At 53.9% G+C, this 27,172-nt stretch overlaps 1 protein-coding gene across 1 annotated transcript; it reads left to right on the forward strand.

The window, feature by feature from the left end:
• Positions 1-158: 158 nt before the first annotated feature.
• TXNDC5 (thioredoxin domain containing 5) lies at positions 159-26,905 on the forward strand. Its single transcript, XM_069563102.1, has 10 exons — positions 159-523; positions 4,284-4,433; positions 9,725-9,830; positions 15,561-15,657; positions 18,322-18,437; positions 19,925-20,011; positions 20,653-20,796; positions 22,853-22,935; positions 24,142-24,271; positions 25,341-26,905. The coding sequence occupies exons 1-10, from the start codon at positions 231-233 to the stop codon at positions 25,461-25,463; spliced, it is 1,329 nt and encodes a 442-aa protein (XP_069419203.1). The 5' UTR covers positions 159-230; the 3' UTR covers positions 25,464-26,905.
• The last annotated feature ends 267 nt before the right edge of the window (positions 26,906-27,172 follow it).

Here is a 27,172-nt window from a genome sequence, read left to right on the forward strand (position 1 = left end):
GGGAGGCCAAGCGCGGGAGACCGGCGGGGGCCCGGCCCACCCCTCCCCCGGGCTCCCAGCGAGGATCCCCGGGCGCGCGCGGGCCCGTCTGGGCCGGGGGGGCGGGCGCGCGCCGGAGGGCGGGGTTCGGGGCGGGGCCTCCGAGGCGGGGCGGGGCCTCGGCGGCGGGGCGGGGCGGGCGGCACGGAGGGGACCGGCGGCCGGGGCGAGAGCGCGCCCAGCCCGCCGAGATGCCCGCGCGCGCCGGACGTCTCCTCCCGCCGCGGCCTCGGGCCCTGGCCCCGGCCATGCCGCCGCCGCCGCCGCCGCTGCTGTTGCTGCTGCTGCTGCTGCTGCTGGACGCCGGCGGCGGGCGGGGGGGCGCCCGGGCCCAGGAGCCGGGGGCGGCGGCGGCGGCGGACGGGACCCCCGCGGCCGGAGGTGGGGACGGGCAGGACCCGCACGCCAAGCACCTGTACACGGCCGACATGTTCGCGCACGGCATCCAGAGCGCCGCGCACTTCGTCATGTTCTTCGCGCCCTGGTAACTGGCCGCGCCGCCCGTCCGGGGCTCCGCGGGCGCTGGTCGGGCCGGGGCTGGCGCGGGGGGCGCGGGCTCGCGCTCTGGGGCGCCCGGCGAGGGGCTGGGGGGCCTTGGCGCCTGGGGGCGCCGGGGGCGGCGCGGGCCGGGCGCTCGCCGCTGACGTGGCGCAGGGGCCGGGACCAAGCGAGAGGGGGCGGTCCCCGAGGGCCGAACCGGAAAAGGCCGGCGCTCGGGCTCCTTCGCCCCGTCCCCCGGTCCCGGCACCGGGGGGTCGGGGCAGGGGTCGTTGTCCATCGGGGCCGCTGGGAGCCCGGAACCCGCCCGTCCCGCGTCTCCCAGCCCCGAACTAATGCGCAGGTCGGAGGCAGCGGCCTGCGGCTCGGCCGGTACCCGAAGGCCACGTGCGGCCGCGCGGACACCCGGGGTCCGGGGTGTACACGTGGACTTCCTGTCCCGTGCGCTCGCCGCAGCGCGGACGCGGGCCTGGGGGTTTAATTGAAACTTAGGGACTCCCAGGCTCTGCGTTCGCGAGGTGGGATGGGTTGGTCCGGACATTAGAGGGTTCCCACTCTTCTCCCGGGAATCGGGGTGCCGTGCGGAGGCTGGGGGCCTCTCTGCAGCTCCGGGGGCGCAGCGAGCTGTGCTCCAGGTGACAGGAGCTACTGACCCCCGTCCCAAGGCTGTCCTTGGGCGCGCCCTCCCCTCCGCTTTCTTTGGGCCTGGCCATCTGGGAAGTTTGAGGTGGGAAAAGGCACAGGGGTTGAACAGACAGCCCCCCACCCCGCCCCCACCATGGTTCCCGGATGGGGGCTTTGCTGTGAGCCTCGGTGCCGACCCCAGAGACTCTTCCCCTGCGAGTCGTCCAAGAGAGCGACTTCCGGCGCGTGACATGAGCAGAGGGACCGAGGGCCTTCTCCCAGGGCCTAGCTGTCCACTGAGGGGGGTCCTCTGTGGGCGGCGCAGCCAGCCGGTCTATGGCCCAGGCCTCTGCAGGCTTCACTGCAGAATTTGGCATTCTTGCGCAGAGCCAAGAGACTCCTTGAGATAAGGGGAAGGGATGCAAAAAGGGTTAGGAAGAAGATGCCCAAGAAAAGCCGCCTGTTGAGAAAATGTGCCGGCAGAAGTTGGAGGAAACTTTCCCCCCATATTCAGGTTATTACTGCATTTCAGTTCCTTTGGAGTTACATCGACACTTTCGGTCGGGCTCAGACTTGTCATTTACTAACTGTATTTATGGGATAGCTTGTGTTTCAAGAACCAAAGGAGGGGAATTTTTAGAACCCAGTGGTATAGAAATGTAAAGTAATGGTTGTGGATACTTTATTTGTGGAGGGTGTTCTCAGAGTAGCTGTTGGAGTTAAATATGCTACTTAACTGAAGTCTGCTTCTGTGGAATAAATCTGCCCCTGGGTTTGTTTATTTATTCATTTTTAAAGAAAGACTGACATGTAGACATCGTAGGTCCCCGCAGTGTCAGTGGAGTTTTGGATTTGGAGTCTCTGTAATGCTCACCATCTAGTCCTGGCCTGAGTGACGGAGAGGACTAGTACATTCCTGTTTCATTGTGTGCGGCTTGCAGAGCTTTAGGTGGATGCTCCCAGAAGAAGTAACTTTTAAAGTTTTTGTTTGCTTTCTCATAGTCTGCTAGGAAATATTTACACAGATGTGTGGGTTTCTGTGACAGCATTTAACAGACTTTAAGAGCAGATGGCACCCCACTCCAGTACTCTTGCCTGGAAAATCCCATGGAGAGAGGAGCCTGGTGGGCTGCAGTCCATGGGGTCGCTAACAGTCGGACACGACTGAGCGACTTCACTTTAACTTTTCACTTTCATGCACTGGAGAAGGCAATGGCAACCCACTCCAGTGTTCTTGCCTGGAGAATCCCAGAGACAGGGGAGCCTGGTGGGCTGCCGTCTATGGGGTTGCACAGAGTCGGACACGACTGAGGCAACTTAGCAGCAGCAGCAGCAACAGCAAGAGCAGATTGGAGTTCAGCTAGGGTACACTGGGCTGCCCCTGGTCTCTCTGCATTTCAGTCTCTGGAATGTTGCGTGCCCACGTGGGATTCGGGGGCAGGGGCCAACGGTAGCCTTGACCCTGTGCCTGTGCTCTGAGCCTAGTGGGGGCAGGGCTGTCCTTCTGCGGTAAGTGGTGCGCCAGCGTCAGGTCATGTATGGCCACTTTTCAGGTCCCATTGAATCTGGTGACAACAAGGTCAAGGTTGGGGCCGCTGCCTCGAAAGGACCAGGTGGATTTGCTGTGTTACTGACCACAAACTGCCTCAATGCAGCTGCAGTCTGAGTTTTTGTGCTGTAGCCCCAAGGGTCCAAAACCAGAGTGCCGACTGTGAGGCACCCGTGGAACCATTGCTAGGAAGTTGCTAAGCACTTGGTACATGTCTCGGGCATCCAGTTGTAGAAAGGAAGATGGTTGTCTTCTTAGCACTTGTACCACATCTACTGAAATCTGATGGTGGTTTTCCCTCACAGTTTTCTACCAGAAAAGAGGAATTCATATTGTATTTGAGTCTGTTACCAAGCAGGATTCTCTTCTCTGGCCTAGAACGTGTTGCTTAGGGGAAACAGGCTTGCTAAAAGCAAGGTCTTCTAATGCGGCCTTTAGATGCTTCCTGGTGAGGTCATCTGTCAGAAAAGAAGAGGCAAAGGGATTTAACACTGACTTTATGGAGAAACTGCTTTGAGGATGAACTCAGAAGTGCTGGGTGTTCTGACAGCACTCTAAAAAGCGCTACAGCAAGGAGTTCCGTCGCAGAGATCAGGAATTCACTCACCAGGAGAAGGGGGAGCAGACCATGTCCTCCAACGTTGTGAGAGTGCACCTGGGCCTGAGATCCAGGTTTCATTGTCAGAAGTATGGCCCTGACAGCTGACAGTTAAAGAGGGTCATCAGCCATATGACTCAGAAAGATTTGGTGATGGGGAAGAGACTGATGCTGTCAAGAAATGGGACAAGTAAAAGCAATCATTTTAAGTTAGCATATTGTTTTAAATGATAGATGATTTTAAAATATGTCATTAAATTCTTACAGTGAATATTGTAAGTGTCCATTTGAGCGTGTCACATTTAGAAGTTTTGGGTGGCCACAAGCTTTTTTTTTTTTTTTTTTTAATCTTCTCACTGGCGAGAATGCAGAACGGATTTCATTCTGAGGCTGGTTTGTATTTGGAGAGAGTGGGTTACATGGTGGAGAAGACCTGACCCTAAAGGGACCATGGCAGCGAGAATGGCGGAGCTGCCGAGGAGGAGCGAGGGGGCTCTCCGGACCCCCCAGAAAGGGAAGAGAGGGAACACCGGCCAGCTTGGGAGCCCGGGCTGACTTCCTGGAGGAAGTGACGCCCAAGCCGAACAAGTAGTGATCGGCTGGGTGGGCTTAGGAAGGGTCAGAGGAAGGCGTGCTCACTCCCAGGGCCCGGCCGAGATAGGTCGCTTGCAGGAACCTGGAAATGTGTCCAGCAGGGCCCAGCAAGTGGGGGCGGCCCAGGAAGCAAGGCAGGTGGATAGAGGTCAGCTGGGGCGAAGTTGAAAGGCATCGGGCGCCGCGCCTCGCTGAGAACGTTGCCGGGACTCTCGGGAGGTTCCGCAGCCGCGGTGGGCTGGTCGGCTGCGTCTCCGCTGCGGTGTGAACAAGGGTAGGATCGGAGCGCCCCGCTACCGTAGGAGATGGCTGGCTGAGGAGCTGGGCTGGGCCCCCTCTGCCCCCGCGCTTAGCACGCTTCTTACCGCCCCCTTGTTGCAGGTGTGGACACTGCCAGCGGCTGCAGCCAACCTGGAACGACCTGGGAGACAAGTATAACAGCATGGAGGATGCCAAGGTGTACGTGGCCAAGGTGGACTGCACGGCGGACTCGGAGGTGTGCTCCGCCCAGGGCGTGCGCGGGTACCCCACGTGAGTGCCGGGCGCGGGTGCCCCACGTGAGTGCCGGGTGCGCGCGGGGACCGCACGTGAGTGACGGGCGCGCGCCCTGCACCCTCCAGGTTTTGGTGTTTCGCCAACCACCTCGGGCCAAACGAAGTGCAAGTTACGGTTTTGGCAACTTCTTAGTAGTTCTGAGAAGGGAGGCGATGCCAGCTTGGAGCCGGCAGGCCCTGTTGTTAGGGAGGGTTTATATGTGCGCTGTGTGTTAGATGCTTTTTTGTACTTTGTTTGGAAAAAGGCTTCAATTAACTGAGTTTTCCTTTTTATATAATTAAGAATGTGTCTGCCAGACAAAAATGGTATTGCTCTCCCTGAGATCTTGTCACATCTGATGCTCCAATGAACGCCGACTGTCAGGACTTTTTGTCTGAATTTTTGGCCACTCTGTTAATTTTTTTTCTGTTTTGTAAGATTCAGGGTCTCTGTGGTTGTGCACAGGCTCTCCTCTAGTTGCGATGAGTAGGGGCCGCTCTCTGCTTGTGGGCCCAGGCCTCTCGCGGTGCTGGCTTCTCTCTTCCGGCACAGGCTCTCCCCGTTCGGGCCTCAGTAGTTGCAGCTCTAGGCTAGAGTCCAGGCTCAGAAGTTGGAGCACACCCGCTCATCTGCGCCAAGGCATGTAGGAGCCTCCTGGACCGGGAATCGAACTGGTGTCTCTTGCATTACTGCGAGGCAGAGTCTTCACCCCTAGACCATCAGGGGAGCCCCGACACGCTATTAATTCTTCAGTCTCTTTTCTAGAGTTATTCCCCACGTGACCAGCACAAGGGCCGTTTTTGTTGGAAAGAAAGTGCAGGCATTCTGACAAGTGAGACTCTCTTTCCTTGGCAGTTAAAGTAGATTTAAGAACGGAAGTTGAAACTGGCTAAATGAACAGAAGAGGGGCTTGATGGAGCTGGCTTAGTCTGCAGGCTGTGGGAGCACTGAGGTGCTGCTCCATGGGTCTGGAGGCCTATTTCTCTGCGCCCCGCTCAAGGTGACTCGACTTGCCAGCTCTGCATCGGTCTGTTGCCATAGTGGGCTTAGGCCCATCCCTGATTGGCCCTCCTTGGATGGAGTATTCATTCCAGAAGCAGACCTCGTGGCCAGGGAGGCGGGATCTTGTCTGAAGACAGCAGCCCCTTCCGGACTCTGCATTCGATGTTGGGGTGAAGGGTACATCTTCAAAAAGGCGAAGATGCCATTTCCAAAAGGCTGGGGGAGGGGTCGGGCACTGCAGGTCCCAACATGTTTGTTCAAACTGATGAATGAAGTCGATCCTGTATGAGACCCTAGCTGATCTTCAAACCCGAGAGGCCACATGGAAAGTGGCCGGCACTCTGAGCTGGAACCTGGATGCCGTGGTTTGGACCCTGCCTCCGCCGTTCACTTCCTGCAGCTCTGGCCACGGTTCTCAGCCTCAAGTGTGAAGTCGGATGCTGGCACCCCTCCCCCCGCACTGGTGTGTGCAGCCACCAGTCTGAATGCGCCCAATTCATGCTAAGGTTTCCCCCAACATTCGCAGATTTGGCATTTCCACAAAGGGCTCTGGGACTCTTGATCTTTGGTGACTGCTTGCTGATCTGGGCACGGTAACTCAAGCCTGTATCAGATCAGAGCACTAGAGACAGAATTTCCTGCCGTACGTACGTGCCTGTTGGTATCATTGTCCTGTGCTTCACTGCGTTGCCTTTAAAGTAAACTCCACTTTAGATGAAGAGCACCCCGGAGAAGCAGCCAGCGCCCTGTGGAGCCAGTTCCCTGTTGAGGGCTTGTGACTTCCAGGGGCAGGAGCTGCAGATGGTTGGTGTCCACTCTTGAACGTCTGGCTGTGTGTGGCCGTGTGCACCGTAAACCAGTGACAGGGCTGAGCAGGCGTGGGTTGGGGGTGTCGGAGAGGGAGGGGAGGGTGCTCCTCTCAGCTCTCTGGGAGCACCATCAGTGACTCCACAGATGCTGTTCACAGATGTCAAAACATCCACGTTGGAGCAGGCATCCTGATTTGGTTTTTAGAAGATGTGATCTCTCCAAGAAAACCAGACCCTGCTTTAGAGTTGTTAAAGAGAATTACCAGCTCCCACTGCACGGTTTGGGAAGGAGCCCTGTGACCATCACAGCCAACACCAGATTCTTTTCACAGAATGCAGGAGGTGGGGGCGTGCTGCATAAAATGCAGGGGCCTTAGGGCCTTCATAGGTTGACCTGTGTGGGCTTCTGGAGGCGTTTTGAGGCCTGGATCAGATGATGCTGAGATGCTGGGTTGGGGGTGGGGGTTGGTCAGCACATTAGTGTTTGTGTCCTCCCTTCGTGGCACCTTTAATGGGGGTAAAGGATTGGAGAGGGAGGGAGTTCGGGTTCCCAGGTCCCTAGAGAAGGCTGCCTGTGCTCGGGAAGCTGTTTCGAGATCTTCCTGTTGAGCCATTAAAGCATCTTTGTCATCTGGGAAAAAGTTAGCAGGGGCAGAGCTGAAGGAGGTCTCTAGGGCTGCCACGCAGAGTGCCCCAAAAGAACAGAGAGGCAAACCGTCATGGTCCCGGGGCCAGAAGCCAGAAACCAAGGCTCTGAAAGCCCCTGGAGATCCTCCTTGCCTCTTCCTGGTTCCAGAAATCTTTGATGTTCCTTGACTTGGAGAAGCACCACGCCAGTCCTCCTCCTTAACACAGCCTTCTCCTGTTTGCCTGCCGTCTGTCTAAATTTCCCTTTTTATACAGTCATCAGTCATATTGGCTTAGAAAGAAAGTGAAATTTGCCTAGCTGTGTTCGACTCTTGGCAACCTCATGGACTGTACAGCCCATGGAGTTCTCCAGGCCAGAATACTGAGTGGGGAGCCTTTCCCTTCTCCAGGGAGTCTTCCCAACCCAGGGATCAAACCCAGGTCTCCTGCATTGCAGGCAGATTATCAGCTGAGCCACAAGGGAAGCCCAGGAATACTGAGTGGGTAGCCTGTCCCTTTTCCAGGGGATCTTCTGACTCAGGAATCGAACTGGGGTCTGCATTATAGGCAGATTCTTTACCAACTAAGCTGTCAGGGAAACATATTGGCTTAGGGCCCACCCTACTGACCGCATTTTAACTTGATTGCTTCCATGCAAATCCTATTTCTAATTCAGGTCACAGTCTGTGGTAGCATGGGTCAGGACTTCTGGCAGATCTCCTGTTAGTCACCCCATAACACCATCCCATCTATGGTGATAGGACATCATCTTGCTGTTTTCCAGAGAGCCCTGTCAGTGGGGATTGTCTCCCCTGCAGTTTCCTTGAGAGAGAGAAAGTTCACCAGGAAAACAAGTGCCCACGGTGGAGGTTCGGCAGCAGCAGAAAGGTTTGGGGCTGTCCTTGGGGCTTGAACCCGATGGCCTGCTCTCCACCACCGCCTGCCTCTCCATCCATGGTGAAAATGAAGTCAGATGCCCCATCAGGGAAGCTTGTCTCTCCCCAGGGTCTGTGAACTTCTCCAGGACTTCTCCAGAATCGCAGACTTGGACAGCTTAGAAAGGTTTTTAATCCAGCAGCAGAAAGAGATTTTTAAAAACCAGTTTCATTTCAACCAGTGTATACCGAGTGAGGAAAAATGAACAGATGAGGCTCTCATGCATTTAGCCTTAGCAAAGAAACGAGAGGTGGAAACGAGAGCAACGCCTGGTTCCTTCTAACGCCCTGAGGAGCAACTCATTTCCATCCTGAAGCGCTCTGTTGGAGGGAGGCGCCTGGCCGAGAGGGAGGCGTGGAGGACGGGTTGCCCCGGTCCTCCATGAGCGCGGCGCACATCTCCAGAGCATCTCAAGGGGGCGGGCGCTGGTGGTCACAGGTGTGAGGGCAGGTCGAGTCGCTTGAAATGTTAAACTTCATGAAGGAAGGGACACACTGGCCAGGTCTAGTTAGATTGTGGGTTTTGTCACGGTTATAAAAGTGTAAGCTGCCAGGGAAGGGGAGAGATACTCTTGGAGTCACATCGAGGTATCCCCTAGCCCATCACAGGATCTGAGCTTCTGGGTGAGGTTGGTAAGCCCATTCTCACTTGAATGCCTTCTGCAGCCAGTGTGTTGGTTTTCTTGTTTGGTGTGAAGCTTCAAATTAAGACCTTTGTGGGGTTAGCTATCCAAACACACACTTCTGATTTCTGCATATCTTAACTTCTTATATTCTGATGCTGCACATTGGGCATCTCCTAACAAAGTCCACATACATGCCAAGAAGCATTGGGGGGTGTTTAGATGGGTAGGCTTGCCCCCAAATGCGAGTCTGTGTTGCTCTGTTTTCAGTAGCCATGTTTCCCCTTCCGTCCCTGACCCCTTCTATTCTGTCAGTGGAAGAATTATTCGCTCCCCTCCCTTCATATCTGACGCCTTCTGTTGCGTTCCATCGGGAGCACATTGTCCCGTCGCCAGGCAGTGACCCAGCGTTTGGACCTGCTCGTCTCAGGCTCTGATGATGTCTTCTGTTGTTGTTTCATCGCTCGGCCACACCTGACTCTTCTTTGCGACCCCATGGACTGTAGCCCACCAGGCTCCTCTGTCTGTGAGGTTTCCCAGGCAAGAATGCTGGAGCGGGTTGCCATTTTCTCCTCCAGGGGATCTTTGCGACCCAGGGATTGAACCTGCGTCTCTTGAATTGGCGCTCGATTTCTTTGCCACTGAGCCAGGTGATATCCCCGCACCCCTCCAAAGGCAGAACTCTGTGTGCCATCTGCAGACGCCTTTAGAGGTTCGTGTGTGTGGAAAATAGAGTCCTTTTCTGGGGACAAGTGAACAGGCTGTTATCAACCAAAGACAGGGTTGTGCTTGAAGTTGGAAACTTGAACTCTCATTGTAGCTGGATAGTCACGCCTTGTGAAAATTGAGTAGCTGACAGGAAATAGCCAGGAAATAAATTCACTGCAGAACAGTGCGGTTTCCACGACAGTTCTAGGTTGTTCTTCAAAATGCAGAACATAAAAACGACTGAAGCCGGGAAAGGGCAGCGGATACGAGGCAGGGGAGCCTGGGGAACCCTTGCCCAAGTCCTTGGGTCTGTGGGGCCCAGCCCGACATGTTCACCTTGGTTTTGTGTTTCAAGAATAACGTGAGAAACTTTTTAAAGTTGAGGATTAAGTGAATATGCCACCTCCTCGAACACTGCTTTTCTTTTTTTTCCAAGCAATATCAGAGAGGGGCAGGGGTGAGCTGGCTGCAGCCCGCTGACACCCCGTTTTTATGATTGCTTCGCTAAATGAGTTTATTCTTTGCTCGGAGCAATTTGAAGTGCTTTAAAATCCACTCCGTCTAATCCTCTGTTACTCTTTCAGCTTGAAGTTCTTCAAGCCTGGCCAAGAAGCTGTGAAGTACCAGGGTCCCCGGGATTTCCAGGCCCTGGAGAAATGGATGCTGCAGACACTGAGCGAGGAGCCCCCTGTGAGTGCACACACGACCACCCTCTTTCTTCCTGTGTTTGAGGGGCAGTAAAGAGGCTAGATTAGCTACCATCTTAAAGCAACTTTTTAGAACTCAGTGATATCATAGGTAAAGATTCACTTTGGTGGTGTTGCAATTTTTAAAAATTCTGATAAAATACACTGTAAAATTTACCCTCTTAACTATTTTCCAGTGTGCAAGTCAGTGGTATTAAATACATTCATAATGTGGTGCAACCATCCACCCACAGAAATTTTCCATTTTCCCAAGTGGAAACCCAGGCTTCCCAGGTGGCTCAGTGGTAAAGAACCCACCTGCCAAGCAGGAGACATGGGTTTGATCCCTGGGTTGAGAAAAATCCCCTGGAGGACATGGCAACCCACTCCAGTATTCTTGCCTGGAGAATCCCGTGGACAGGAGAGCCTGGTGGGCTACAGTTCATGGGGCTGCAAAAGAGTCGGACAGGACTGAGCACATGGACAATAAGCAGAAACCTTGTTCCTATTAAACACTAACTGTCCCAGCCCCTGGCACCCGTCACCCTATATTCTGTCTCTATGAATTTGAGTACTCTCTAAGTACCTTACTGGGAAAAGATGACGTTTTAGAAAGCTTTTTATTATGGAAATGTTCAAACATGCACAGAAGTAGGGAGAAGAGTCTAGTGAGTGGCGGGCAGAGTGCAGTGGAGATGGTCCTGTGTGTCCACCTCTGGCCCCAGCAGAGCCGACAGTTTGGTCTTCCGGTCTTCCCACTCCTTGTTTGGCTGCGGTCAGGGTCGTCGGTAACTATTTCAGAACGCAGCCCACAGAAGCGCACTCAACTCCTTTTTAACATACCCTCCATTCCCGTCTCACACATCATTCAAATCACGCTGATTCCTCAGCACCAGAGATGGACTTGCGGCCTCCTGGGGGCCAGGCTCTGCCGGGGCGTCCAGTCCAGCTCAGCCCAACCCCCTGAGCCCAGCTCCCCCCTCCACAACCTCCCACTCCCCCCACTGCCTTGGGCCGTACCCCCAGTGTGAATCTGCTTTGCTTCTCAGCCCCACGGCCCTAGTGGCGTTGCTGATGACAGAACTTAATACCCTGAACTCTGTGTGTCTTGATGGCCACTACTCCCTACTCTGAGGATATAATTGTGGAAACTGATTTCTGAGGCCTGTTGTTTTTTAATTGAAGTGTAGTGACTTACAGTGTTGTGTTGCTGAGATGTTTTTTAAAGACATAGTTATGTGTAGCATTCCTGAGAAAAATCCTTAGTCCTCAGTCCTCCAGTGGACGGTAGGCATCTTCATCTTGTCATAAATCATGACGACCGCGAGCCCTCCACACAGTGTCCCTTTGTGAGCGCTGCTTTCTGGTAGTGCTGAGGGCCCGGGCCCGCAGAGGCCGAGCTGGGCCTGGATGGGAGCAGAGAGGTGGCCAGTGTGCCTGCTGCATGCTTCTGATGAGGCAGGAGAGCATCCCCTGGCCTGGAGCTCATCTGGGCAGCTGCAGGGGTCTTCTGCTGTCCCCTTCCAGGGTGTCCGTGTGGTCCTTCAGCTCTCCCCTACATTCTGGGTAGAGGTCAGAGCCAATCAGAAACCTAGCTGCTTCCCAAGTACTGCTTTTATCTCACATTTTAAAAAGTCTCGGGGGGTTTGCTCTCTGGGTTGGGAAGATCCCCTGGAGAAGGAAATGGCAACCCACCCCAGTAGTCTTGCCTGGGAAATCCCGTGGACAGAGGAGCCTGGCGGGCTATGGTCCATGGGGTTGCAGAGTCGGACAGGACTGAGCGCCACCACCCAGAACTGTGTGCTGAAGACCACTGGCATACAGTGTTGAGTAAGTGTTGACCAGAGCTGTGTCTAATTTTAGGTAACAGGGAAACCACAAACCCCTCAGAGTAAATTTGCATCTTTGTCACGACAAGAAAGCAGCAGGTGTAACTTTCACATAGATTTAAAACTTAAAGGTGGTTGTGGTTTTTTTTTTGGTTGTTTTTTTGGTGTTCTCTGGAGGGGGGAGGAAGCCAGTTTTAAAGGAGCGCTCATAGTCTCCAAAAACATTTAAAGTAAGTTTTTCACCAAAAAGCCAGTCTTCTGTATTCAGGAGGACATCAGCCAGGGTCAGGATGGCAGAAAGCCGTCATCTCCCCAACCGACACCCCTTTCAGGGTGGAGCCCAGAGCACGGGCTGGGGACGGTGCGAGGCTCAGCGTTGCCCACCTCAGGGCCTGTCCTGGGGGCATGGCCACATGGACCCCACCCCGGACCTCAGTCATCCCCCTGCCATATCTTGGCTTCTCAGAGCCGTGGGCATCTCAGGTAATTGCTGGAAATGATGATAGGGGGGCTTATTACAGAAAAATTCAAGTATTCAGACTTCATATTACAAACCAAAATTTTTCTCCATGTGAATTTTGCTTTATATTTTAAGTGAAAGCATTTAAAAAAATCTTCTATGAAAGTGTTGGTCTCTTAGTCGTGTCCGACGTGTTACACCTCCATGGACTGTAGCCTGCCTCTGTCCCTGGGATTCTCCAGGCAGGAATACTGGAGTGGGTTGCCATTTCCTCTCCAGGCGATCTTCCCGACCCAGGGTTTGAACCTGAGTCTCCTGCGCTGCAGGCAGATTCTTTGCCTTCTGAACCACCAGGGAAGCCCTTCTGTATTTATACTTAAATAACTTAATATATACGTTTTCCTATTTAAACAGGATAAATTTAGGGTATTACCACATTATTATGATAATATATTAAAGTCAGGGAAAATCTGCCATTTCTTAACCTTCTCCAATTTTTATATTTCCGTGTTTCCTTCTGTATTTTTTCCTTAAGTAGAGTCATCATCCCATAGACATGGTTCATTTCACTAATGATCTTTTTATTTAGTTGAACATCTTTACAGTGATCATATTTTATCTTCTGGATATGCCAGAATTTTCCTGTCATTTTTTTCTGTCATTGGATATTCAGGTTGATAATTTTTCTCTCATCAGAAACGCTATCTTTGAGAAGGACTTCTCCCCCTACTTTGGCGTGAGTTTTTAGAATATAGATCCAAACGTAACATTGCAAGGCAAAAAATAAAAAAGCCAGACCCCTTTTCGAGCTCCTGTTGAGTAGTGCCGAGCTAACAAACGTCTTTATTTTCGGCCGTGCCAGGTCTCCGCTGCTGCGCGGGCTCTCCTCTGGCTGAGGCGCGGGAGTTCGCTCCGGTTCCGGGGCACAGGCTGCTCGCTGCAGGCGGCTCTGGCTGCGGAGCCTGGCTCTGGGGCGCACACTCAGTAGCTGTGGCTCCCGGGCTTAGTTGCTCCTGTGCATGTGGGATCTTCCCAGACCAGAGATCAAACCCGTTTCCTGCATTGGCAGGTGGACTCTTGACCCCTGGACTGCCAAGGAAGCCCCAGGTTGCTTTCTTAAGACGCTTAAGCCCACGTTGTGCCCAGCGTGGGGACGGTACCCATTCTGTGATACACTGTGAAGTTCCTGTAATGATCAGTTATCTTTACCTGCCATGGAACAAGGACCAAAGACGTGCTCCTTTGGTGCCACAAACGGGCGTTTTACCACTGCAGGCCCTTTGAACATCTTATACACAGCGACATTGTCTCCTCTTTCACTTTGTTGGAACTCACTGACTGTCCCTTAGCCATCACTCTCAGACACCCTTCTCTGTGGGTCCTTAGCACTTGATGGAAACGTAGTGTGAAAGTCAAGCCGGCAGCCAAAAGATTCATGCTGCTGTTGTTCAGTTGCTCAGTTGTGTCCGATTCTTTTTGATCCAGTGAACTGCAGCACGCCAGCCTTCCCTGTCCTTCACCAGCTCCCAGAGCTCGCTCAGACTCATGTCCATTGAGTCAGTGATGCCATCCAACCATCTCATCCTGTTGTTCTTTTCTCCTCCTTCCTTCAATCTTTCTCAACATCAGGGTCTTTTCTAATGAGTCAGCTCTTCGCATCAGGTGGCCAAAGTATTGGAGCTTCAGCATCAGTCCTTCCAGTGAATATTCAGGACTGCTTTCCTTTAGGATTGGCTGGTTGGATATCCTTGCCGTCCAAGGGACTCTTAAGAGTCTTCTCCAACACCACAGTTCAGAAGCATCAATTCTTCGGTGCTTAGCCTTTTTCATGGTCCTACTCTCATATCCATATACTACTGGAAAAACCATAGTTTTGACTATACAGATTTTTGTCCGCAAAGTAACGTCTCTGCTTTTTAATATGCTCTCTAGGTTTGTCAAAGCTTTGCTTCCAAAGTGCAAGCGTCTTTTAATTTCCTGGCTGCAGTTGTCATTATTCAGTGATTTTGGAGCCCAAGAAAATAAAGTCTGTCACTGTTTCCCCATCTATTTTCTATGAAGTGGTGGGACCGGATGCCATGATCTTAGTTTTTTGAATGTTTAGTTTTAAGCCAGCTTTTTCACTCTCCTCTTTTACCTTCATCAAGAGGCTCTTTAGTTCTTTGCTTTCTGCCATAAGGGGGTTGTTATTTGCAATCTGAGGTTATTGATATTTCTCCTGGCAACCTTGATTCCAGCTTGTACTTCATCCAGCCCAGCATTTCTCCTGGTGTACTCTGCATGTAAGTTAAATAAGCAGGGTGACAATATACAGCCTTGACGTACTCCTTTCCCAGTTTGGAATGAGTCCGTTGTTCCATGTCCGGTTCTAACTATACAGATTTCTCAGGAGGCTGGTAAGGTGGTCTGGTATTCCCATCTCTTTAAGAAGTTCATTGTGATCTACACAGTCAAAGGTTTAGCATTGTCAACGAAGCGGAAGTAGAAAACTTCATGCTGCTTTAGTTACAACCCTGCCCAGCTTTGAGCTCTCAGCATTTTGAAAGCTTCAAATGACTTAACTTGGATATTCATTTTAATAGAAATACGAGCCCCTAGATAAGAACTGAATAATAGACACCCCGTGTCTGTAGGACAGTCGTGTCTCAGTGATCATCTCTCTTCCTCTGCTTGCTCTGGTTGGAGACCACAGACGTGCTGGCCTAAGAGAAAATGGAGATGTCTGGAATGGTGTGGTTTGGGGGTTAGCAGTTAGCTGTCACACTGGGTCTGCTCAGGTGCTGGAGAAGCGCCTTTTTAAAAGCCACTTCTTGTCTCTTCACTGTTTCTGTCCAAAGCTTAGTCCCGTGAATTACATTCTTAAAGGCGCAGCCCACAGCCCACGTTTGCCCTGTGGTTTTTCTCTCTGAGGCCTTTCATCCGTCCAGATTTCCCTCTTGTCACCTTTTTTCTTTTATCAGCTCTTCAGAGTTTCAGCTTCCTTCCCAGACTTTCTTACTGCTGCTGCACATACAGGCTGGCTGGGTCTGCCTGCTGTCTGCTTTGTCCCCTCTGTGTCCCTCGGTGCCGCTCGCTGCTGTGCTCTGCCAGCCGACCCAGGTCTCGTCTCCAAGAACCCAACAGGGTGCTGGCTTGAGGCGGCCCATCCTTCAGTTTGCTCTGTTGGATTGGGTTTGAGGGCAGCAAAGGACAGGTTTGTGGGTGAGGGGTGCTGGTTGTCACCTGGCTGCCCTGGAGCATCAGTCTGACAGCACTTGCCAAGGGGCCTCTTGCCCCGATTAAGTTGCTTGCTGCCTGGGCCCCCCCTCGACACAGCAGCATCCCCCGGAGGCTGGGGCGGGGGGGGGGGGTGGTGGCGGCAGAAGGTTCCATACAGAAGTCGTGATGGGCTCCATGGTGCCTCGACACACGCCCGCGGTGACTCTTGTTCCGTCTCCCCCATCAGACTCCAGAGCCCGCGGTGGAGCCGCCCCGCACCCCCGAGCTCAAGCAGGGACTGTATGAGCTCTCAGCCGGCAACTTCGAGCTGCACGTGGCTCAAGGTAGGCGTGCGTGCGTGCGTGCGTGCGTGCGTGCGTGCGTGCATGTTTGCGTGACTAGGGGCGGGGCCGCAACCCTGGGGGCAGGGCGTGCCTGGGGTCCGACCTCCCGGGTGGCCAGGGCTTGTCTTCTCGCAGCTCGAGGACTCGGAGGCCACTGCATGGGTGGTGTTTGTCCAGGGTTTCTCTCGTGCAGCCCCGCCGACTCCTGTGTCTAGCGCTCTTCCTCTCGGAGAGGACACGTCTCCATCTGATGGAGAGGCCGGTTCTGGTGCCAGGCTGAAGCCTCGGGTGTGCGAAGCGCACACGGGACTGGGTGCACTCACCTAATTTGTGCACAGGCTGGACCCGCGCCCTTGGATGATGAGGCGTTTGTTTCTGATAGTGTTAATCATGTGCTTACTGACCTGAGGCAGAAACAAAGGTTTCTCGTACCTGTTTGAAGCAGGATTTAGTTGGGACCGTTACAACACATGAATCAGGATAGGTGCTCTTTACTCTTAAGCTACTGTTTTGATACAACATCTTAGTCTCCTGGGACTTCTTGGTGGCTCAGATGGTAAAGCGTCTGTGTACAATGCGGGAGACCTGGGTTCAATCCCTGGGTCGGGAAGATCTCCTGGAGAAAGCAATGGCACCCCACTCCAGTACTCTTATCTGGAAAATCCCATGGACGGAGGAGCCTGGTGGGCTACAGTCTATGGGGTCAAGAGTCAGATATGACTGAGCGACTTCACTTTCACTTTCTTAGTCTCCTAAACGTCAGTGACCGGAGTACAGTTTCTTAAGTTAATAATGTGTGTAAGACCTCCCTGCACACGCTCAGAAGCGTCAGCTCAGCAGTGAAGGGCTTGAACGTGAATCCAGCCGCCAGGCTGACCTCCGCTCTCAGATGCTGTCGTGGAGAGAGATCCTCCGTGCAACTCGAGGCAGGACCGTTCTGAAAAAGGGCTTAAAATTGTGTCTGGCCTTGTGGGTCCTGCCTGCTGGGAGTGAAAACCCACCCCCTCCAAGGCTGGAATCACTTGTTGTGATGCCTGCAAGCTATGTTCCATTTTTAATTAGAGGTCATTATTGGTACCGATGCTCTGGGAGTGGACCTTCAGGGTTTCTGTTCTCCGGGAGTCACTTTGAGGCGGGCTGGGACTCCCTGTAGGACGTGTTACCAGAACCACCCAAAGCGCAGCCCGACCCCCTGAGCGGGTCACCCTCCGAGGGGCGGAGTCCATGGGTCTGCTGGGAAAGTGGTGCCCCGCCCGCCCTTACCCCGCTCCTGCACCTGCTGTCTCCACCTCACAGCTCAGGGCAGTGACGGGCCTGTCTGGGGAGACAGGGTTCCAGCCTTACAGACCAGCTACTTTTATATATAGCTTTTGTTTTTCTTTAAAGAACTGAGGTATAGTTGATAGGAAACATTGACTGTCGAAGCAAGTTTCCCCCTAGGTCCCTCCGACCCCTCACTGCTGCACTGACCAGATGCCCCCTGGGCGTCGTCCGGCCAGCTCGACTCGGAGCCTGGGCCCCCATCAGCGCTGCTGGTTGCTTCTCTCCCTGCCTCCAGCCTGACGCGGGCTGCTCACAGCTTGACACCTTTCTTTGCCCTAGGCTGGTCGAGGTCGAAGAGCCGAGGTAAAAGTCTTCAGTGTCTCAGTCATGATGTGGTTTACTTCCTAGCCAAGAGAGTGATACTCAAGTGTTTGTTTTTTTTTTTAATTTTCTATTTTATCGTGAAATAAAACCCGGATACAGAAAGCAGTGTAGGGGCAGTGAATGGTCGTAAAGCAGTCAGCCCGTAGCCACCGTCCAGCTCACATCCCGGCTCCTCTCCTGCCCGCTTCCTTCTCTCCCCCAAGGAGCCCTGCCTGACCGTGCGGAACCACTGCTCACTTTCCTTTCTGGTTCGTCACCCGAGCGTGCCCTCCAGCACGGTAGTTGAGGCTGGTCTCTCTCTCTCCTTAAGTTTTAAATATTGCTCTCCTAAGTCTCCTTCAGTCTGTTCCCTCAGCATCTCTTTCTCCCTTGCCTTCTGTTTGCCGAGCACACAGTCTGACCTGCACGTTCCCCTCAGTGGGGACTTGTCGTATTTCTAGGCTGTGGAATACAGCCTCCCTGTCCCTGGGCCCTCGTGTCTCTATTCCACGTGAGCTGGCAGTTGGATCTAGGGCCGTTTTCACTGTGTTTGATGTTTCGAGGGCTGTGAGCACGGCTGCATGGCTGGGCAGTCTCTGGTGTCAGCAGCCTCTCCCATCACCATGCTGGTCCATAATGCACCAGGGATGCCAGCCAGCACCACTACTGAAATGACAGCGTCCCTTCTTCATTTCTTTTCAGCAAGAGGTGACTGGCCTTTGTTTACCACTCCGTTATCCGGAGTGCAGTTCATCTCAGGAAAGACAGGCTATACAAGCGCCCGTTTCTTCCCCTTTATTGCCAGTTTTCCAAATAATGAGTTGGTTCCCTGGTGTCCTTCAGAGGTGAAAAATTCCTTTGTAAGGATGGTCATGAACTCAGAGACAGAGACGTATCTGATGGGGAGTCACTTCCTACCAGCTGAAGGGTTCATCCTGAGCTGAGCTTTGCAGGAAGACGGAGCTGTGACGCGCCCGTTCTGTCTGTGTGGGCAGCTGTGAATCACTCTCTCCCTGTCCCTGCCTTCTCCCCCTGAAGGAGACCACTTCATCAAGTTCTTTGCCCCGTGGTGTGGTCACTGCAAAGCTCTGGCTCCGACCTGGGAGCAGCTGGCTCTGGGCCTTGAACATTCCGAAACTGTCAAGATTGGCAAGGTGAGTGAGTGTCCCTGTTGAACTGGAGATAGACTGCCTTTGGCTGGATTAATTAGCTGAGTAGCCCATTATTAATTCCGTGTGTGTAGTCACAAACTTGATTTATTGATTCTGTTTAGTGTGCCACTTGATAATTCATTTCACCTTCACAGATGGCAACCTGGTTTCGAGAGTGCTGGCTTTTCTACATTCTAGAGATTAAAATTAGGGCTTTGGCTCCTTGGTTGATTTTGAAGCAGTGGCCGGTTCTGGACTGGCAGCCCCAGAGGCCTTTCTGCCAAAACCTGGGATGGAGCCGTAGAGAGTGTTCACTGGACACCCTCGGAGACCATCCACACTGGGTCTCACCCAGGAGCTGGTTCCTAAAGGACCTCGGCTACATGCAAGACCCACCTGAAGTTAGCTCCACCCACTCACCCTGCTGTCTGGAATCCTTTCCTACTTCACGTGGGGAAGCCAGAAGTGGTGCCTAACCACCGGGTTTTCTAGAAATATCTAGGGCAGCTTCTCGATCTTCAAGCACTTATAATCTCATCCGTCCCCCAGCACCCACCAGACACCCCTGCCTGCATTGCTTTTTATCAAAACTTCCTCCTCTGCTTTGCCGGGGACTGATTTGTATACAGACTCAGCGCCATGTGTCCGGTAGTTAATAAGAGGATCTGCCCAGTACAGGGAAGTGCCAAAAGCACAAACCTGGGGTTCAGACAGATGTGGCCAGCCTCCTCAAGCAGTTCTCCACCCCTGTCTCCGACTCTGCAAAACCAGGACGAGATCTGACTGATGTGGGTGACAGTGAAGCGCTGAGCACAGACCTGGGCTCAGAGCAAACGCCTCGGAAGTTAGAGTGTCGTTAAAGGAAGTTTTCACCGTTGCCTGTTAAAGACTTAGACTTTTTTTTTCAGTTTTGTCTTTTTATTATAGTCCAAATACTCCTATTTAAAACTGATGCCTTTTTCCCCCTTGATCTTAAAACTCTGTAAGCTTGAACCGGAGAAGACATTTTTCCCATCCAAGTACTAACCTGGCCCTACCCTGCTTAGCTTTCGAGATGAGACAAGATCAGGCGTGTTGAGGGTGGTCTGGCTGAAGACCTGAGAAGACATTTCTCAGCTCACTTTGTGGCTGGCAGGGGGTGACTCTGTCCCTAGCAGCAGGCCATCCTCTCTCCAGGCGTCAGGGTAGGGTCCCTTTTTCCACCTGTTAACTTGCTCAGGGTAAACGATCGCTTCCTAAAAGCTGGCATTTTTAAGTGAGTGAAAATAAATCACATCTCTGAAGTTCATCTTGTTCCCCTGCCCCCTCCAGTTAGGGGCAGCTGAGCAGCGCTTGGGAAAGGTCTCTCCAGAATCTGCAGACACTGCAGAGACGCTGCCCTTGGGGGACTTGAGTAGTTTTCTTTCTGAAAAAAGTGCTGAGTGTCCGACAGACAGCTGGTCAAGAAGGCCCTCGGAGAAACTGAGTGGGCGTGCGGTCTCTCTCTCCAGGTGGACTGCACGCAGCACTATGAACTCTGCTCAGGAAACCAGGTCCGCGGTTATCCTACGCTCCTCTGGTTCCGAGACGGCAAAAAGGTATGTCTTCAGGTCTCCGTGTGGAGACAAGAGGTGTGTCTTTGCCCCAGCTGAGCTGTCGAGTGGGTTAACTGGGCACGGCAACCCACTCCAGTGTCCTAGCCTGGAGAATCCCCGTGGATAGAGGAGCCTGGTGGGCTGCAGTCCGTGCGACCGCAAGGAGTCGGACACGACTGAGTGACTGAGTTCAGCACAGCTGCCAGCACAGGCGGTTTGGGCTCTGGCTTATAGGGACACGCGTCACGGGACGAGGGGCTCGTGGTCCCCTGGTGAGATCTGGCGGTTGAGAGGCACCATCCTGTGTTGACACGTGGCGTTGCAGGCTCAGGTTTTCTTTAGAACAAGCTGGATCCACGTCCCACTCTGCTGCTCTGGCCCCAACCTCTGAGGGGGGTCAGTGTCCGCTCCATCCCTGCCCAATGGACCATGCCCAGACCTGATGACCCTCGGTTCCCCTGAAGGAAGGCCCTGTCAAGCTCTTTGCCCAGAGCAGAGCTCGGGTTGATCATTTATGCTTTGCCTTGACATTTGAGCAGCGGACACCACTGGCCAGGACCCCCAGAGGGAGCCGTCTGAAGGCAGGGGTCCCAGGCAGGCAGCGGGAGGGCCCACAGGGCTGACGTGTCCCTGTGCCCCGACAGGTGGACCAGTACAAGGGCAAGCGGGACCTGGACTCGCTGAGGGAGTACGTGGAGGCGCAGCTGCAGAGTGCAGGGCATGCCGCCCCGGAGCCCGCCCAGCCCTCGGAGGCCCCAGCGCTGGCCGCCGAGCCCGCGGCCGACCAGGTGGGTGCCTGCCCGGGACAGTGTGGGACGGCCTGCGCGCAGTCCACGTTCCAACACAACCTCATCGCCTGCTTTTACGTGCTCGTAGGGGTTTCTCTTTTAAAAATCCTTGAAGCAGGTGTGAGACAGGGCTCTGAAAGCATGTGTCCCCGTTTCTGGAGCATTCTTCCCTTGGGTTCAGTCATCGCTGCCCTTGTGTCAGCGAACAGCTGAGGGGCGAGTGGGTATTTGCTGGAGGGGCTACCCTGACAGGCGGGGGTCAGCCGGCCGTGTTCAGGACGGCCCGTGGCGGCCAGCGGGCAGGCAGGGCGAGGAGGACAAGGGCGCCGTGTGGAGCGGAGAGGAGGCAGCCACTGCGCCGGGGAAGGCCTTGTCGGCCCGCCAAGGGTCTTAGGTCTGTAGGGAGCCTGTGGCGGGCTTGGAGCAGAAGGGGACGTGAAGAAAGCTGCCCGGCCGCAGCCCGTGTGCAAGAGACAGGAAAGGGTTGTGTTGAGATGGGCGGCATTGGGCCCCCGCGGCCGAGGCGAGTCCAGCTCCACCAGCCCATCGGGGTGGATGGTGGGGAGGCTGGCCAGGGACGCCGGGCGGGCACTGGGGCGTCCAGGGGATGGTGCACCGAGCTCAGGGCGGGAGGAGGAGGGGAGCGGTTTTCAGGGCTGGGCGGAGGGTGTGGACGCAGCAACAGGTCAGTGTGTGTGTCTGAAGCCGCAGCCGGATGTCTATTTCCTGAGATGAGTCGGTCCCATGTCTGCAGCTTTGCATAGAAGCTGAAGCCAGGGGTGGGAATGAGGGCTACTTGGGGAATCAGAATTGTGTTTGCTCAGCTAGGAACCGTAAGGTGTGGTTGTCAGTTTAGTTCCTAAGTGGAATCCTTGTGTTGCTGATTCAGTCCACATGGCCCGTGGGGTTCTTCCCCAGGACGGGGCACCTTGGTCCTGGGGGGGGACACCCTCCCTGTCCCCCAGTGACCCTCCAGCCTCGGTGTTCCTGGGGCAGTTGTGACTGGTTGGAACCACCACGTCCCAAGGCCAGGCATCCGTGCTTGGAAAAGCCAGCGGCCGCCTACCCCCTCTGCCCCACGTGGGGCTATGGTGGGCCTCCCCTGCCCTCAGCGGGAACCTCAGCGCCTGGGGACTGCGTGGATGTTGGTTAAACACTGACGTTTTGGTTTAAGAAGTAAACAAGTGATTTGGAAGTTACGGACCCCGTGTCGGGGAGTGTGTGTCGCAGCAGTTGTAAAGGTCATCCCAGATCCAGCCTAATTACGTACCGTGATGCTTTCATCAAGCCCAGACCGTTTCTATTTATACTCACCTTTTCCACCATTAAGTGGATCTTTCAGGGAGTGTGGTCACCTCTCTGGACAGAAAGGTGGCAGGTCCTCCCAGGCGCTGGCACCGGGACTCGGCGCCGGACTCGAGGGGGCGGCTGGGGCACTGCAGTCACGTGACGCAGCGCGTGCCCTTGCCCCACGTGAGGATGGGACTTCCACTTTTGGAGGAGCGGATACAGTTCTGTAAAGAACCATCCCGACAGAAGCGCTTTAGAGCAGACTGCCTCGCTGCCTCTTTGCCCTGAATTCTCCGGAGTTGAGACTGAACAGTTTTCACATTAACTTTGAATTTTAAGACGGAAAGTAGCCTATTTATGTGTAAAACACATCAGTGCCTATGCTCCTCTAGGGTCCTTAGAGAAGAAAATCTCTCTCTGCGAATCCACAGATGAGAGCAATAGAATCAGCAAGAAAAGCAACGTGTGTGCAGACTTCAGGGAGGCCAGGCGGTTTGGACTTGGGTCAGTGTTTGGGGCTCCAGGCCCGCGCGGTGCAGACCCGGGCGTGGCCCGCCCATCCGCCCGGCATCTCGTGGGCTCTGGACCCTGGGACCTGTGACTGGTTGCTGATGTTTGTGAAAAGTGAGTTGTGTGGGTGTGTGTGTGTGTAGCCTTGGAGCACACAGTGCAGCATTTTAAAGGCGTCTGACCGGTATTTCCGGGATCCCGGAACCTGACCCACACTTGTATCTGCAGTGTTTGAGTCGCGGCTTTCTCCCCTAAGGGCACCGTGTTGGCGCTGACAGAAAGGAACTTCGATGAGGCCGTCGCGGAAGGCGTAACCTTCGTCAAGTTTTACGCGCCATGGTAAGTGGCTGTTGGGTCAGACGCCCCTGTCGCCATGCCCTCAAGGCACATCCGAGCCTCCAGACTCGGTGTTGGGCGCATGCCACACTCGCAGAGTCGTGCTTTCGGGGAGGACGTGTTACCGCTGGGCTCCCGCACTCAGGTAGGCGGAAGTTTGGCGGAGGAGGAGGTGCAAGCTCAGTCTGCTCTGGAGAAAACACTGAACCAGAAGACTGTCACCACAGCCAGCATCACGTGGGAGCTGTGTGGGATCTGGGTGCTCTTCCACACAGATGGCCCTTTCGGTTCAGCACCGTGAACTTCCTGGCACAGCTTTGCCCCTCCGTCTCGGGGTGTTAGAGGGGAACTGACTGGAGCTCGGGTTGCCGCTGGAGCCGTGCGGCCTGTCAGTCAGCTGCGCTGCCTTTGGGGACTGGAGCAGAGGTGGGGGCTGCTCCAGACCAAGGCACCGGAGGCGGCGGGTTCGGGCTGTGCCTCGCACCTGTCACCTGAAAGCCCCTTAGAGCTCTGGAACCCAGTTTCCTTAGCTGTGAAACGGGAGGAGAGCTTTGTCTTGAAACAGCCCATTTGGAAAAATGTGGAGAATATAGGATGCTGTTTCTAAACACAAACAAGTAAGGTCGCCATGGGTCACTTCTGGTCCTTGGTTTCATTCCAGGTGCTCATGAGTAACAGCTACAAAGCTAAAGAGCTTGACTTGGAATTGTCCCATTCTTCTTAAAGAGTAGAAACACGAGGAAATAATGCCTTTAAAACTGTTAGGTGTTTTCAGTGTTTTTGGCAACCTAAAGCTGTGTGGACCAAGTATGAGGGGGGAGCAGCTCATAGAGGGGAAGGTGGGCTGGAACGAGGCGCAGTGCCTCAAGGAAGTTTCGAATTGTCTTAAACATCTGAGACCATAAGAAATCTACCCTGCTTTTGGCGTTCAAGTGATTTTTTAAAAAGGGTCTCGTTTCCTGCTCATGGTACACTTATAAACGAGGGAGCCCGCAGTTTACCACAGAGAAGGTTTCCCAGGTCAATATCGTTCTCAGACCGTGTTGCGTCTGTCTGGTTATCTGAACATCTCAGGTTTAGATTCGGGGATGGGGGCGGGAGAGGAGGAGGGCTGACGTTTACAAACTCAGGCGCAGGAGGCCGTCTGGGCAGTGGCGCGTGGGTGAGCGGACCCAGCGCCTCAGCGGCACTGTCATGTTCTGTCCCCAGGTGCGGGCACTGCAAGGACCTGGCCCCGACCTGGGAGGACCTCTCCAAGAAGGAATTCCCTGGCTTGGCGGAGGTCACCATCGCCGAGGTGGACTGCACTGCCGAACGGAACCTCTGCAGCAAGTACTCGGTGGGTCCGCGTGGCCGGAGCCTCCTGGGCACAGAATAGGGGGTGGGGGAGTTCCCAGGGGGACTGTGATGAGGTGGTGTGGCCTCATCCAAGGTCACTCACGCTGCCCTCCTCCTCTAAACAAAGTGTTCGTGTCCTTTTGAGAGTCTTGAGGTTTTTTCCTTTCTCATTTGAAAAGCAAAAAGAGCTGCTCTCCCAAAAGAAAGGCTTTCCTCCGTGAGTGCACATGATTCTGTGGTGCTGGGTGGGGGGTGAAGCTTCCCCACCTGGCGGGAGGCTGGCGGTAGCCGAGACTCAGAGCTGGAGGGCAGGACCCCGCCTGCAGGACCATTCTCGTTGGCCGAACAGCTGGCGCGTCGCCTTCCCCGTAAACACCTGAGGAGCTTGCTTTTCAGACACGAGGCGGCGCTCCATACAGGAAGTGTTTGATCCTACACTTCCCCGCTGGGAGGGCTACACCAGCAGGCTAGGTGCGTGGCTTGGCTTCATGCAGCTGTTGCCTTCTTTCCGAGCTGTTAGCACCATTGAATAGCCTAGAACACTTGCAATTTCTGCTTTTGAACCTGTGTTGTTTTCTTAAAACATTTCTGAGGCCTCTGGAGTTTATTAGAAGAGATAATAGCACAAACATCATCTGCTTACTAGAAGACGGTGTGTCTGTTTTCAAGAGAAGAGAGGTGAGCCGTAGTGGACAGGTGTGTGTCCGTGAGGCTCTCGCTTCTCAGTGTGGCCTCGGGGCACCTGCACGTCACCCGGGAGCTTGTCGGGAGTGCAGCCTCTCAGGCCCCCACCAGCCACACCAGCTCCCCAGGGCTGGTGTGAAGGTCCGAGACGCCACTTCAGGGTGAAGTGCCTCGTCAATGCTAATATTAAAAGTGTTTCGTTTGGGTTTGAAAAGTGAAATAGAGCCCCAAGGCTCTGCTTTCTGCAGCCTCGGGTATTTTGCTGAGGGTCTGTGCGCTCTGAAAATCTAGCTGCAGGCTTCCTTGGGCTCAACTCAAGGATCTTTTCTGATTTTACTCTGTGCATGAATTGGGCTGTTTTTTAAGCTTTTCTTTTCTTTTTTAAGGTACGAGGCTATCCCACACTGCTGCTTTTCCGTGGAGGAGAAAAGGTCGGCGAGCACAGTGGGAGCCGCGACCTGGATTCCTTGCACCGCTTCGTCCTGCGTCAGGCGAAGGACGAGCTGTGAGCCCGGCGGGGCGCCGTCCCTCGGCCGCTCCCCGCTTCCCCGCAGCGGTGACTCAGAGATCCGAATGTACTAAACTCGTGCTGTCTTTTCCGTGTGTGTTTTTAAACCAACACACCCTACAGATTCTTAAGTTTCTCTAAGTAAATGTGTAACTCACGATCCATTTGCAAACTAAATATTTTCGGTGGTGACCTACCATCCATTCCCCCCCTTTAACTTGCTCTTGGTGAAATCGAAATGGTTTGAGACTAAAATAGTCGAGGAAAACCCAACTGCCAGACTACTTTTGGCTCCCGAGTGATTCTGGTGACAGCATCATCCAAAGCGTTGTTTTCAAAGGGCCCACGAGTCCTAGCAAGGCGGCCTTGCCGTGTGGCCCTGTTGAGTTGCTTTGATCACATGACTTGTTCATACGTGGCTGGTCCATAGCTTGGAGCAGATTTAACACACAAATCCCCGATGCCTGTGGAAGAGCCACTTTTCCAGCCCCTCCTGGACCTCCTGTCTCTGCGGGTGCCTCTCACGGAGGGTGGCGCCCGACACGTGCCTGAGTAAGGTGGTGCTGCTGCCATAGCCTTGTGTGGGTGTTGACACTTGACCGATTGCTTGTTACTGTTCAAGGAATACTTCTGTCTCTCCTGCAAGATTTCATTAGGGAGTGTGAAGCCAGAGTCCCTGTGAACGTCAGGATTTGATGTCTCTCGTGTAAACTGTGGATGTAGGAAGTGCCACATGGCTCGTCGTGACCCTTCTAAGAACTCCTAGGAAGGTTCTGAATGTCTCTGCCTCCCAGGAGGGGGCAGGAGGACTGCAGGAACTCTCCCAGGTTGGGTGTCAGGGACCGGGGACACCCCGCGGCCCCGCAGCAGAGCCCAGACTGGAAGCAGCAGCAGGTGGCGGCGCACGCCCTGTTTGGTCTGCCTCCGGGAGGCCGCCCGTCTCCTGCGTGCAGAGGGGATCAACTCGGCCTCCAGACCAAGGCAGGCAGGGTTGCAGTCAGCCACGTCCCTGGTGTCCTGATTCACGCCATCCTGGGTTATGAAGCCTTTATACCGACGCCCTTGGAAATCAGCTGCTGTAGGCCTAGGCTCCCTCAAGGTCTGTAACCTGTACGTCCTTCAGCATCAGTCAGTCCTCGTAGTAACACCCTTCGCCCCACCGCCCTTGCTCAGGCGACGTGGCCGCTTAGAAACGAGACCCCGTCCACTGTCTGCGGCAGACGAAACAGCAGGATCCCGGCCAGCCTCTGCCTTAAAGGAGATCTTTATTAATCATGTATGGTTCACAGATGTTCTTTAAAAAAAAACCCCAACTTTCTAGAGAAGCACAATCCTCATGAGTGGCTTCAGCTTTGCATTGAGTCTTGTTTTAAAAGAAAATCAAAGTGGTACAATTTGTTTACACTATGATGCTTTCTAAATAAACTCTTTTTTAAAAAAAAAGTCTGGTCTTTCCTTAAATGTTACAACAAAACATATAAAATAGACAATAAATTATAGTTTCTATTTACAAAACAGCTGTAAGTGCAGATAGAGATCATAAATGTATTATTTAATCAGTTTAGTATGAAATTGGTTTCCTAGTACATGATCGTGAAAAAGACATCTTGAAAACATTCTCATCTGTGATCTGAGTCTTGTTTTCAACAGGAGAAAACTGTGATTTCGGTTCCCAACCCACACGCCTGTCCTAACCCCTCCCGCAGTCTG

The sequence above is a fragment of the Ovis canadensis genome, chromosome 20 (genome assembly GCF_042477335.2).
Source record: "Ovis canadensis isolate MfBH-ARS-UI-01 breed Bighorn chromosome 20, ARS-UI_OviCan_v2, whole genome shotgun sequence".
Classification (NCBI taxonomy): Eukaryota; Metazoa; Chordata; class Mammalia; order Artiodactyla; family Bovidae; genus Ovis; species Ovis canadensis.